We start from the raw sequence: 12,865 nt of genomic DNA, 5'->3' as shown, positions 1-12,865 counted from the left end.
TTGTCAATTAGTTAGAGAATTCGTCCTGAGTCTACGGATCTTTTGACGATCAGATCGAATTAAGTTTCTCATCGATTTTTTATTAATAAATAAGCCCATTAAAAATTTCCTAACATTGGGTTTAAATCTATAATGATTCATTATATCGAATACTTTTGAAAATAGAACTTCATTTTCAAATAATTTAATATTAGCATATTTTTGCTTCATCTCAGTTAAATTTTTAATAGCTTTATTCGCAATAATATGGTTGCTTAATTCACAAACACTAGTTACTGCCTCATTTATAAGTTTTTTGAGTTCATCATCAACATTTGTGAAATCATTCTTTGTTGGAGAAAAATTCAATGTTATGCAATTTGAATAACTTTTTTTATTGTCTTTCTCGGGTGTTGTCTCTATAGACGTGCTGTTATAATTATAATAATTTTTGATTGGTTCTGTTATAACATTCTCCATATTATCAATGTCAGCCAACATTTTATCAAGGTTCAATGCAATCTCCTCCACTTTCCCATTTTCAATTAGATTTCCTGAATCCGAATCAAACGTGATCATCCCATCACTATACTCTTGCTTTAATTTCCATTCCATCTCCTTATAAGATAAAAACTTATCAACTGCTTTGGGCAAAGCAATGCCAACAGGCTCGGAGAATACGGTTAAACAACATGTCCAACCTAATTCATCTAATATCTCACAACCTTCCTTTGTTTTAGAAAGTAACCCTAGAACGTAAAAGGCAGTGGTTCTTAAACTTGTGACAGTGGAATCATATGCAATAGTAATAAAATCCTCCGTCAAAGAGTAATTATCAGCTAAGCCAATACCAAGAGGTGTTGAACCGATAAAACCACAACTCCACATTTTAGCTTTTAGTTCTAAAATATCATCGCCTTTTTCAGATGCTTTCCCAGCTTTTAAATCTGCTATATATTTCTTAATGACATCCATAAAAATCACCAAATCTCTGCATGAGGTAATCATATTAATACCATCATCTGTTTTCGCCAAACTTCCATAAAAATGCAAAGGCAATCTCTTTTTTATATTGGAATCAACTTTATCGGCTGGTATAGATATTTCATTTTCTTTATAATCTGGTTTAGCTAAGGATTCATAATTGGACAAAAATTCTTCAACTATGTAAACGTAATCTTTATCTTTCTGTGAAATCCATGACAATCTTTCCTCTTCTATATAGTTAATTTCGTTTAAAATTTGAAACCCATATGAATTACTCATCAATTCAAATAAAATAGGTGAACTTATGAAAACCATTTGGTTCAGAGATGTTCTTAACCAAGAAGCCAATTCTTGAGACGAGTTTTCTGTTTTAACCACGTATTCATATAAAGCTTCATCTGCGATAGCCACAACTTCAGGGTTTAAATCATATAACTGCCTCGTCAATTTTTCTAAAATGTATTTATGTATCAACGGATCTTCCGATTTCGTGTGCATTGGTGATGAGGCTTCGGTAGCATCATTGTTTGACAGTAAAATGTCTGTCACCTGCCTTAATTTGGTTCCCATTATTTTTGTAGCAAGCTTTCGTACATGTTCATCAGAGGTCACCAAGGCTTTTCCTAGGATTGCACGACAATGGCTCGAATACATTATGTCAATTTCAGGTAATGTTAACATCAAGAATTTCGTCGATATTTTGGATGAATTTTGAAACATTTTATATATAATCGTAAAAAAATTCCATTTGTTAAGCAAATAGATCCCATTAGAATTAGTTGTTAAAGTTCCAATAAATTTAAAGTATCCAAAAACTAATTTTGTTGATAATGAACTTTCTTTGAACAGATTTCCATCTGTTTTGCCTTCCATTGCACGAAATAATAAAGATGTTAATTGGGGGATAATTTTGGTATCATCTATTAATATTTTCATCCCTTCTGATGTTGCTATCATTGTTTTAAAGAACTGACATCCGACCTGAATGTATTTATTAGCTAACCGTGATTTTTTGGAAACGTTGGAAAACCTCTGTCTTAATGGTCTATAAAAAACCAACAGTTTTCTAATAAATTTTGTTTTGCTTAATTCCTCTAATTGTTTAGGATTCATCAAAGGACCTACCAGAAGCTCTTGGATTATATTCCAATTCCATAAGGAAAAATCCTTAATTTGTAAAACTTTGGAATCAAAAACCATTCTTCTAAATTTTAGATCATCAACCTTATTAATTAAAGCATTTGATCTAAGAGCTAGAGATAAATTTTTGACATTACGATTATAATCGATCTCTTCAAGACCTATAGTGTTCCTTTTTTTGTTTAAATTATATGATATCTTTTCAAAAAGAAATGTCTCCCCAAGTGAATTTTTGTCTCCGGTTGGTAAGTATTTGTTAATAATAAAAGGATCTACTTCTATTAAATTCATTGATAGATTAAGGTACTCGTATAAGAAGTATCGTGCCTTGTTAAGTAGAGGTGACTTAGACTCATCATTTTCAAACTCATCAATAAGGTTGGTTATCTTTTTAACCAGATCACAGTGGTGAAATATAGTTATCAACAAAGCAACTTGTTGGTTTATGGGCATGCATTCTTTATAAACGTAATGAGATGTTGTTCGAGGGGTATTAAAATATTTTGCTTTTACTTTAAAATTTAACGATTTAATTCTTAACACATCAAGGAATATGTCAAATAGATATGATGCACAAACGGGAACTTGTAAAAATGACATAAGTTGTTTAAGTGGTTCAAAATTGTTGACGGAGTATAGTCTATATCCATCGGGGTTTTTTAAAGCTCTCGAAATCAAATATGCAGAATTTTGTAAATTGTCTATGTTGGTAGTTGGCTTGTTATTCAAATCAGAAAACTTAATATTCAAAACCGATATATCAAAATCGTTTATAAAACTTTTCCTTGTATCATGGTGCGACATTAATTGAAGAATAGTGTCTAAAATTATGGAAACAATCTTAATCGAATTGAAATCATGTAAAAGATCTTCCAATACTCGCATACCACGACAATTGTTAACAAGTTCTGGGTCAATAAAGCAGGTTTCCAATAATGTTTCTAAACATATATATCTCATATTATCATCAGTTTTTTCAATAGAACTTATTATTGCCTGCATAATCGATTTAGGTAACTTCTTATATTCGTTAAACTTTCTGACTAGCTTCAAAGCTTGTTCCCTCTCAATCTGATAAGAATTCTCTTTACCTAAAGATATAACAATGAATTCAGCAAGTCGAAGGGATAATAACTCATCAATAAATTCAGCACCGTTTATCAGATATCTACATATCTTGAAACTAGCAGCAACTACGAGTTTGTCCTCATGTAATAATAATGCTTGTATAGATGGCATAAAAGTAGGTAATGCTAATTCATTTCTGATTTCTGGATGCATTTCTATTAATAGAATAAAATCATTAGCTCTTTTGATAAGATCTTCAACGGGGGAGTGTATATTTCTTAGACCTTGCATGCTATCACTAATTAGCCAAATTGCTGTTTCTTTATTTATGGTTGTATTTTCTCCTAAAGGTTGGTAATTTAGTAAGGGTGTGTTGCTGATATGCTTTTCAATATCATAATTGGTTTGAATTGAATGGATAGAAGAATTATCGGCAGAAATTTGTCTGTTAAATGCATCACCTAAGCTTATTTCAGATGTTAATTTATTTGAAAGGTAACTGATATCACCATCTGCATCCTCTTCGCTATATGATGCAGTTAAATTATCTATGGAATTATTATGCAATGAAAATGCAATGCCACTCATTTTAGCTATATTTTCATATTTCAATTTTGCTTCTGTTATTTGCTTCTCTAATTTTTTTATTAGGTTATCGAATTCTCTAATTTGTGTATTTGTTTTTATTCTTATAGAATGTTTTTCTAAATGATTTGTTGAGTACGTACCAGAATAAATATTCGAAGATGTAGTTTTCTTAAGCCTTTCAGCATCTCTTTTCTTTCTCTTTACCTCTATCAGTTCATTTTGGAACTGAATAATCTCATTCTTCAATGTGAATAACGTTTTATTTGCCGTGCTCTTATTATATTTGGAGTTTAATGGACTGGATGGCAGAGCTGTGTTATATTCAGATCTCTTAGACGATACGAAAGATGTGGATAATATTAGGTTTTTCTTATTCTTATTCTTGGCATTACTATGGATACTAACTGATGAAGTTCCAATACTTTCTTGAGTATTTATAGTATCCGATCTAGACCTGTTCACCTCTAATCTAGGGCTGGAATCCAAATTATTCATATTATTATCTATGTTGTTATTTTCTGCTGCTGAACTGTAGTATATTCCAATTTAATTCGAGTAGCATGAGCTACTTGGTTAATTTCAAAGCAGTACAATGGGTTGGTTTTGTACGTCTACGTACACAATTTACAGTTCTTCCTAAACCAGATTGCGAGTACTTCAGTTCAGACTATCTTGTCAAGCTCGCTGAGTATAGGACTTATACCACATTTAAAAACAATTCGAATCTTATAAATTCGATATCGATATTTTTAAAAAAGCTGTAATGTTAAAGGCTCCGAATTTTAACAATTGATGAAATGTCGAAAACAGGCAATTAATATAAAAATATTAGTGAATTATATCAAAGTTGTATATTTATATGTATTATTGATATTTATGAACAAGGAGCCGGTTTAGTCTACGATCTATATGTAAGTTATTGTAGTTCTTATCTATTTATTATGTAATTATTTCTTGCTGAATGCGAGTTTTAGTTGTTCAATTGCATCTGAGGTTTCTTGATCCATGTTATCATTCGAAGCTTCCTCCGAACTTGGAACTAAAGTATTGCGTAAAGCGTATCTTAACTCTTGTACACTTGAAATGTCGTAAATCCAACATGAGCCAGTGATTGCCATGGAGAATAAACTGATTGTAATACTTGTTGCAATGGTTAACGCTGCCATTGCTTCATTTTGCGCAGCTACTGGTGGAGGTCGATTGTTTAGTTGAAACATATTAGGGCGATCTGTAATAAAGGAATATACGTTAGTAAATCTGATAATGCGTCTAATCAAAAAGATCATACTCGTGGAGTATCTAGATACATACATTGACGAGATATTAGTGCTTTTTTAAAATATCGAAACGATATTAAGGTGAATGTAGTCGCTCCCAAAAACCTCAGCATCTGAGTTCTTCTTCTGCTTGTATACTCTTCAGATAGTACAGATAATTCTCGTGTTTTAAAAGTCATCTTCTTTACCTATGATATTCTGAGTGAGTAAATCAATATGCTAAATATTATAAGGAAAGTATTCCTTTTTATATTATCTAAATTCGATGTCTTCTTCATATATATATCAAGAAAAGATGTCAATTTCAGTCTTTTCAATCGTCACATCGCATTAGTAAAGGAAGGCATGGAATTAAAAGAGTACTCTGAATAAATTAACCTTCAAGTTAATAATCTTATAACACTTTATCAGATGTACTATAGAATAAGTAAGGAATATGTTTCGTGTTTATATTTTTCGATGCATTTACTTAATAATTCATTTTATACAGATATATAAAGCGTTATATCGCCATAGTTTGAATTATTGGGTGATTTTTAAAAATAATGGTTGTTTTTTTCTTGATTAACTTGATTTTATTCTTATGAGATCAATCTTGTCTAGTTCTTAGATGTCTTTTTATAACTTTGTCCTTTTTGATTATATAAACAACAGCACCCCAACCCGATAAAGCATCACGATCAGCTGCACTAAGTAAAGCTTGACTTATAGTTTCGAATAGATCTTCAGCTTCCAAATTAGGTTCGTATAAAGATTCACACATACCGAACAGTTGGTCAGATGCAGTACCACTGACAATGAAATCCTTAGCTTCATCGATACAGCCGATTAAATCAAAACCAGCAATGAATGGCTTACCTGATTTCGAATTGATACCGGCTACAACTGGTCCTACGAAATATGGACCAAACCTCTTTTCATAAAGAGTACTAGATACTAATTGTGTGAATGTTTCAGGTTCAATGGGTCTCTCCTCTTTTAGTTTGTATAAGTTTGTTTTATAACGAAAGACTTCATTCAAAGTTGTTACATCGGTAGCTAAACCAGTAATTCCAAAGAAGACATGACCATAATTAAAGATTTTTTCAAAATTATTAGAAACACCAAGGGATTGACTACCTAGACGTAAATCGCAGGCAATGGCCACACAATCTTTACCAGCCATGGCGACTACGATACCACCATTAATACTACTTGGATCGGACATTTGTATTTATCTTATATTATTATATTTTAATAGCCTATTTCTCTGTATCAGAACCACTAGCTTCCACAAAAATAAAATATGTATAATTGCTCAAAAATACTCAAGGTTTCAATTGTCCTCAAATATATGTAGTTCGTTAAGAAACTGTTTCGCTCTCTCACTACAATTGAAACGCAATATGTATGCAACTATAACTTCATTAGTATACCTTTTATTTATATAGATGTATGAATACTTTATATATAGTGAACTGGGTTTGCCACCTTACTTTATTTTCTATTTTAACAATCTTGATTGCGGCACGAACCTTTCCAAGCGTCCACGTTAGAAACGATAAACTGTTAATAGTGTAATAAGTCTATGGTCCATCAACCATCATCTCTGCGATCATAGATCAATCAATCAATCAATCAATCCGTCTTTTAATGAACTTATCAAGGTGAACATTGATCAAGATTATTTTAGCATTGTAAAATCGCTCTAATTATTTTTGATTTATTAGTTATTACGGTTATTTGTTGTCTAAGTGTATATAATATATGTTTGTTGAATCAATTGGGTATTATTTCTTTAGCTTTGTTTAATGCCTTTAAGTAGATGCTCTGCTTCTCGAATTGCTTGTTTAAGAAAAGGTATCTATGATTCCAATTGTCCATGATTTTGTCAAAAGAAGGTGTGTTGCTCCAAATCTGTATTATTTTGGGCTTGTTATTGTTATGTTCATCCAGCAATTGTTCTAACTCCGTTGTGAATTTAGTCAACTGGTCTATTCGTTCTTGTAATGGACTTTCATCGATTATGGAATCATCTTCAGTGCAGAGCAGATCGGAGGTAAGTAATGGAGCCCATGTTGAAATGCTTGGGACCTTGTTGATTTTTTGTGGATTTGATAATAATAAGGAACTCCAACCGTATTCCTCATTGGAAACCAATTCAAACTGGGCAGAGGGTACGGGTGTCAACCTGGCAGCCCAAAAGTTTATAGTTTCAACGTATAATTGGGCTTCTTCAACAGTATCCGTTTGGAATTCTAATACAAGCAATTTGCACTTGCCAAGCGGATTTGGAATGGAAATCATGAAATTACCTCTTGCTTCCACAATGTTACTCGAATTTGGTGATTGTCCAATGACCACATTCTCTTGCACTAATTCGGCCAATACATTGAATAAATTATGAACAACGTAGGATGAACTTAACTTTTTGAACTCTTCAATGTCTCCAATCTTCAATAAGTTAGTAGTGGATATGTTTAGCATATGATGCAGTTTGAATATAAATATCCTACCTTCAGATATCTGTACTTTTGCTCTGCTCCATGTTGATTTTTCATTCAAGAAAGCAGAAGGAGTAATAGCTTCATCGAATATCGTTGGTTTCTTGCTTTTCCTTAAAAATTTAAAGAGCAATTTTTGCGGACTCTTAAATTTTGATTTATCTCGATTTTTTTTATCAGTAGATGTAGCCAAGCTGTTAAGTGAAGAGCTTGATGTTAATCTCCTCATAGATGCTTCATCTGTGTTGCTATTGCTGTTATTGCTGTTATTATTATAAATCCTATTCAATTTTTTATTATGATTTGAATTGCTGGCAATCATAATGATACCATCCATAAACCAATATGTGAAATTTTCATGCATGAACTCAGAGTCGAAAGGTTCAGGATGAAATAAATTTGACAAAGGAATATTATTATGAAATTTCCAATCTGCACTAGTATTGGCAATATCGAAATCACTAGTTTGATTACCATAGGAGTTTGAGGTCGCAGTTGTTTTTGATGAAAATGCTGAATTAACACTATGTAAACTTGGTGATCGTGTGTGTGATAAGGAATATATTGATGATCTTCTCGATCTTGTTCCCCTGTTATTTGTAGAAGATCCTTTTACGGTCAAGCTATTATTCCCACCAGAGATACTTGTGTATTCTTTCTCCAATTTCTTTTTTGAATTCTTATTTTTACCTCCTCCTCCTTCTCCTTTGTTACCATCTTTTGAAAATAGACTCAATGGTTTATTCTTATTTAATTCAAAATATGAGGTTAACTCTGATACAAGTTCATCTTGGTTAGGTAAGTTCAAAGAGTCTATTTCTCTATTTGGTGCATCTGGAAAATATTCTTTCTTAATCGCATAAATTGTATTATCGAGGAATGTATCAACGGAATATTGAGATACTTTATTTTTTTGTTGGTGTTTAACATTTTCTTCATTATGTAAATCTGAGTTCATCAACAGCAAAGAAAATAGTGTAATATGAACAATTTTATAATTAAAGTGCCATAATCCAATAACATTGGGTTGAGAATCCACATTTGTGAAAAAATTAATGTACTGAATCGATACTTCTTCTAAGATTCTATCAATATTCTGAGCCTCTGCAATGAAATATATCCTTTCTGATAATTTTTCTAATAAAGCAAGTAATGAATGTGGGAAAGGCTCTAATAAGTTAATATAATATTTCAATATTTTATTGTTTTTTGATGTTCCTAAAAAATTAGCATACTCCTTATAGTCGATCTTCTTGTACCGAAAGTTGAAGATCTCTAACGCAATCTGATAATCTTTGTCATCCGTTATTCCAGTTTTAGTCGGTTCGATAGCAGATGTAGTGACAGATCGATTTGGTGGAATAGACTCTCTTGACGTAGTGAAAAAAAATGATTCACTTCTGTTCTTCAAGCGCTTGGAATTGATCAGACTATTAGGAATTGAAGTCAAAGATGCATTACGTTGCTCTACTTCGACTAGATTCCTGCCTCTATCAAAACGAGACATGAGCTACGACCAGTTTGTGTCAGCAACAAAGTAATGTAATCCTGTCGAATAAAAGAACTCTAGTCTATACTTTTTATTTCTTGTTGTTGTCGGACTTAAAGCAAAACAGTTGCACTGTTGAAAACTTCACTCACTCACTAACACATATATAAACGTACATAAATATATCTGCATAGGCATTCTTGCTTGTCAAAGTATCAAACCTCAGACTGGTTCTTGTGAAGATAAATAATTAACGTTTGCTGCTTGGTCTTTCGATGAGGGAGTGTTCGAGAGCCTTTAAACTCCGAGGTTGTACTATAACATCACTGAATACGAGCGCGTGATGGGGGAACAGTCTGATGATATGTACGTACCGACCACCTTCCAATATACATGGATCCAAACTGCCGCTGTTTGGTTGCTTGAACACAATGTAGTTCGTCAGTGGCATGTATATCCTAACCAACCATCAGACAGTCCTTTACTGGTCTAACCCATCCTTCCAAATCTTAGAGGATGAATCTAATTAAACGGCTTTAAAGATCCACTGCGTATTCTTCCCTTCTCTGTATGCCCTTCCAAGTCATTGTGGACCCGATAAACTATGCATGAAACGTAGTTTGTGTCATCTCATCACACAAGAGCTATGTTCTCTTATCCAGCCATCTCATCTCTCAGCCTTTATATGGAAATTGGACTCAACTTGTACCGCGATGCTCTTACTGTTTACATTAAAACGCGGTCGTTAGGTGATAACGCGTCTAAGAATTGTAAATAAAGCCTAATCTATAAAGACATATATAATGAGCAACGATTAATAAATATTTTAAAAATGTTTGGTTTGGGGTAGTTTGTGTTTGTGGAGAAGAGCAAAGTATACGTTGAGATCTGGAACTGAAGAAAACTATAACGAATCATTTAGAAGTTGCGACCAAGATGACGGAAATTGAAGGTAACGCTATGGACGTGAACAATCTGGTGGCAAATGACAGTGCACAACAAGTGGGTGATACCTCGATGAGCGATGCTCAACAAGAAGATCAAGTAGCAGAAAACGATGAGAACCATGACATGGCAAATGGTGATGGTGGTTTGGTTGCTTTTGTTCCGCTAGAGAAACTGCAGGTTAATGGTATCACTTCGACTGATTTGAAAAGATTGAGAGAAAGTGGTTTACATACTGCTGAAGCTGTCGCATATGCTCCTCGCAAGGATCTACTGCTAATCAAAGGTATATCCGAGGCGAAAGCCGACAAGTTATTGAATGAGGCAGCAAGGCTGGTACCCATGGGTTTTGTTACGGCCGCAGATTTCCATGTTAGAAGATCAGAAATGATTTGTTTGACTACAGGTTCTAAAAATTTAGATACAATGTTAGGTGGAGGTGTTGAAACAGGCTCTATCACTGAACTATTTGGTGAATTTAGAACAGGTAAATCGCAACTGTGCCATACTTTAGCAGTCACTTGCCAACTACCTCTTGACATTGGTGGAGGTGAAGGTAAATGTTTATATATCGATACTGAAGGTACGTTTAGACCAGTAAGACTTGTATCCATTGCTCAAAGGTTTGGATTGGACCCGGACGATGCTTTGAATAACGTAGCATACGCTAGAGCGTACAATGCCGACCATCAGATTAGATTATTAGACGCAGCAGCACAAATGATGAGTGAATCAAGATTTTCTTTGATTATAGTAGACTCAGTGATGGCTTTGTACAGAACAGATTTCTCAGGTCGTGGTGAACTTAGTGCAAGACAGATGCATTTGGCTAAGTTTATGCGTGCACTACAAAGGTTGGCCGATCAATTTGGTGTAGCTGTAGTAGTTACCAATCAAGTTGTTGCTCAAGTTGATGGAGGTATGATGTTCAACCCGGACCCAAAAAAGCCAATTGGTGGTAATATCATGGCACATTCATCAACTACTAGACTGGGTTTCAAAAAGGGAAAAGGTTGTCAAAGATATTGTAAAGTGGTCGACTCTCCTTGTTTACCAGAAGCTGAATGCATCTTTGCCATTTATGAAGATGGTATCGGGGACCCAAGGGAAGAGGATGAATAAAGTAACCCCCTACGCATTCGCAAGAGCCAATACAATCTTTATTAAACATGGAATATAGCATTTAAATAGTCTTCAGCCTTACCCGGTTGATAAATAGGATAATATAGGAAGAAACTTTATAACTAGCATCAATTTTATTACAGGTCCTTTTTTTTAACTATTTGGTTCTTCAAACCTTCCAAACATCTTAATATTGAAAATGGCAAAAAATCTTGAAAAAATAACAAAACGTAAAAAAAATATATTTGGCGTCAGTAAATACTTTTTAGCAGAATAGTCATAACATATTTCATACTTATATATAATTATTATTGCTAAAATGAAAAATTAATATAATAATTTATTTAAGGGTTACACAACATCATTTCTGGAAATACTTCGATGGAAAACTTTTCAAATCTACACCATTGCTGTTCTTCACGACCAAAAAAAAAGAAATATATAAATACAATGCTCTTGAATTCAGAGTTCAAGTACCAAAGTCATAACATATTTTAAGTACCAGTATTTTTGAATCAAAACAAAACTAAGTAACTTGTAGTTATATAAGTACAATAGTATATCGTTCCGTATACATATGTCTGCATGACTACACCTAAAGAATATAATATAAAGCTTTTCAATTAAGGGCATGGAAATCGACTGCTTGTATAAACCTCTATTTACAACAATATCAAGAACACAATCACTTTCAACAGATGTCAGAGGAAGAAACGATCAAGATAATAAAACTTCAGGTTCGGAAGTAAACTCAGTGCACTCCTGTTCTGTAGAATTTTTCGATGTCAACACATTTTTTGATGAATGCATACAGAAAGACACAGGGATAAATATTGGCAACCGAGACTTTACTGACAATACTGGAATCCCTGCAATTGCTCTTACATCTAATTGTGATTCTGCTACCAATTCTAATTCGTCTGGTAAAGAAACATCCATCTTAAGTTCTGCTCCTTCGGAGTCAACGGAATCAGATATTTCTCTGAATATAACCTTTACGTTGAAATCACCATTAAATGAAATGCCTAGCGTAGAAAGCATCCAAAGTTTGATTAAATTTGCAAAAAATTCAATGGACCCAAAAACTTTATTTCAGTGCATTCAAAAAATGCTAGTTGTTGTTTGTTGGATTAATATGAACCCAAGTAATTACAATAAAAATTCACTAAATAAATCGCTGATTAGAACTCTAAAAAGAAATTTGAAGTTTTTAATTGCAAGAAAGTATAAAGATGCAGGGTACATTTTGGCAGATGCGTATTCATCAGGTTTATTTGGATCAGTAGACAATAAAAAAGCATTTATTCTATTTCGAAATGCTTCCCAATTAGGTCACATTGAAGCTACCTTTAGAACAGCGTACTGTTATGAAAGAGGCTTGGGTGTTGAAGCATCCTCTTGGAAAGCTTTGAAATATTTGGAATATGCGGCAAAACAAAAGCATCAGATAGCTATGTTTAAACTTGGTATGGCTTACTACTATGAAAAGTTAGGTGCGCCTAAAAACGATGTAACAAAACTTTCCGGTGTGACATGGTTAACTAGAGCTGTCGATTGTTCAGATAATGTCATTTGTGATGCACCTTATGAATTAGGAAAAATTTATGCCACGGGGTATAAAGATCTAATATTGAAAGATACTTTATATTCTGAACTGTTATTTAGGAAAGCAGAGATGTTGGGGTACTCTTCCAGTAAAGGCTCAGCTGCGGATTTCATTGGGTAATCCACAATTCAAAATAACATATTGTCAACTTCTCTTTTGTTTTGAAACGATGAATTGAAAA

At 33.2% G+C, this 12,865-nt stretch overlaps 6 protein-coding genes across 6 annotated transcripts; 2 read left to right on the top strand and 4 right to left on the bottom strand.

The window, feature by feature from the left end:
• Positions 1–3: 3 nt before the first annotated feature.
• On the bottom strand, positions 4–4,257 carry TSC11 (TORC2 complex subunit TSC11; the record flags this gene model as incomplete). The annotated part of the gene is made up of 1 exon (XM_003685576.1): positions 4–4,257. The coding sequence occupies one exon, from the start codon at positions 4,255–4,257 to the stop codon at positions 4–6; it is 4,254 nt and encodes a 1,417-aa protein (XP_003685624.1).
• Positions 4,258–4,709: 452 nt separating this feature from the next.
• Positions 4,710–5,218, bottom strand: AIM11 (Aim11p; the record flags this gene model as incomplete). The annotated part of the gene is made up of 2 exons (XM_003685575.1): positions 4,710–4,990; positions 5,074–5,218. The coding sequence occupies 2 exons, from the start codon at positions 5,216–5,218 to the stop codon at positions 4,710–4,712; spliced, it is 426 nt and encodes a 141-aa protein (XP_003685623.1).
• A 410-nt stretch (positions 5,219–5,628) lies between these two features.
• Positions 5,629–6,246, bottom strand: PUP3 (proteasome core particle subunit beta 3; the record flags this gene model as incomplete). The annotated part of the gene is made up of 1 exon (XM_003685574.1): positions 5,629–6,246. The coding sequence occupies one exon, from the start codon at positions 6,244–6,246 to the stop codon at positions 5,629–5,631; it is 618 nt and encodes a 205-aa protein (XP_003685622.1).
• A 551-nt stretch (positions 6,247–6,797) lies between these two features.
• YEL1 (Arf family guanine nucleotide exchange factor YEL1) lies at positions 6,798–9,029 on the bottom strand (the record flags this gene model as incomplete). Its single annotated transcript, XM_003685573.1, has 1 exon — positions 6,798–9,029. The coding sequence occupies one exon, from the start codon at positions 9,027–9,029 to the stop codon at positions 6,798–6,800; it is 2,232 nt and encodes a 743-aa protein (XP_003685621.1).
• A 918-nt stretch (positions 9,030–9,947) lies between these two features.
• RAD51 (recombinase RAD51) lies at positions 9,948–11,078 on the top strand (the record flags this gene model as incomplete). The annotated part of the gene is made up of 1 exon (XM_003685572.1): positions 9,948–11,078. The coding sequence occupies one exon, from the start codon at positions 9,948–9,950 to the stop codon at positions 11,076–11,078; it is 1,131 nt and encodes a 376-aa protein (XP_003685620.1).
• A 631-nt stretch (positions 11,079–11,709) lies between these two features.
• Positions 11,710–12,804, top strand: SHC1 (Shc1p; the record flags this gene model as incomplete). Its single annotated transcript, XM_003685571.1, has 1 exon — positions 11,710–12,804. One exon carries the CDS (start codon positions 11,710–11,712, stop codon positions 12,802–12,804), a length of 1,095 nt encoding a protein of 364 aa, XP_003685619.1.
• Positions 12,805–12,865: the final 61 nt, after the last annotated feature.

This window comes from Tetrapisispora phaffii, chromosome 5, assembly GCF_000236905.1.
Source record: "Tetrapisispora phaffii CBS 4417 chromosome 5, complete genome".
Taxonomy (NCBI): Eukaryota; Fungi; Ascomycota; class Saccharomycetes; order Saccharomycetales; family Saccharomycetaceae; genus Tetrapisispora; species Tetrapisispora phaffii.
Note: the sequence above shows the minus strand (reverse complement) of the source record. Positions and strands in the feature narration are given on the sequence as shown.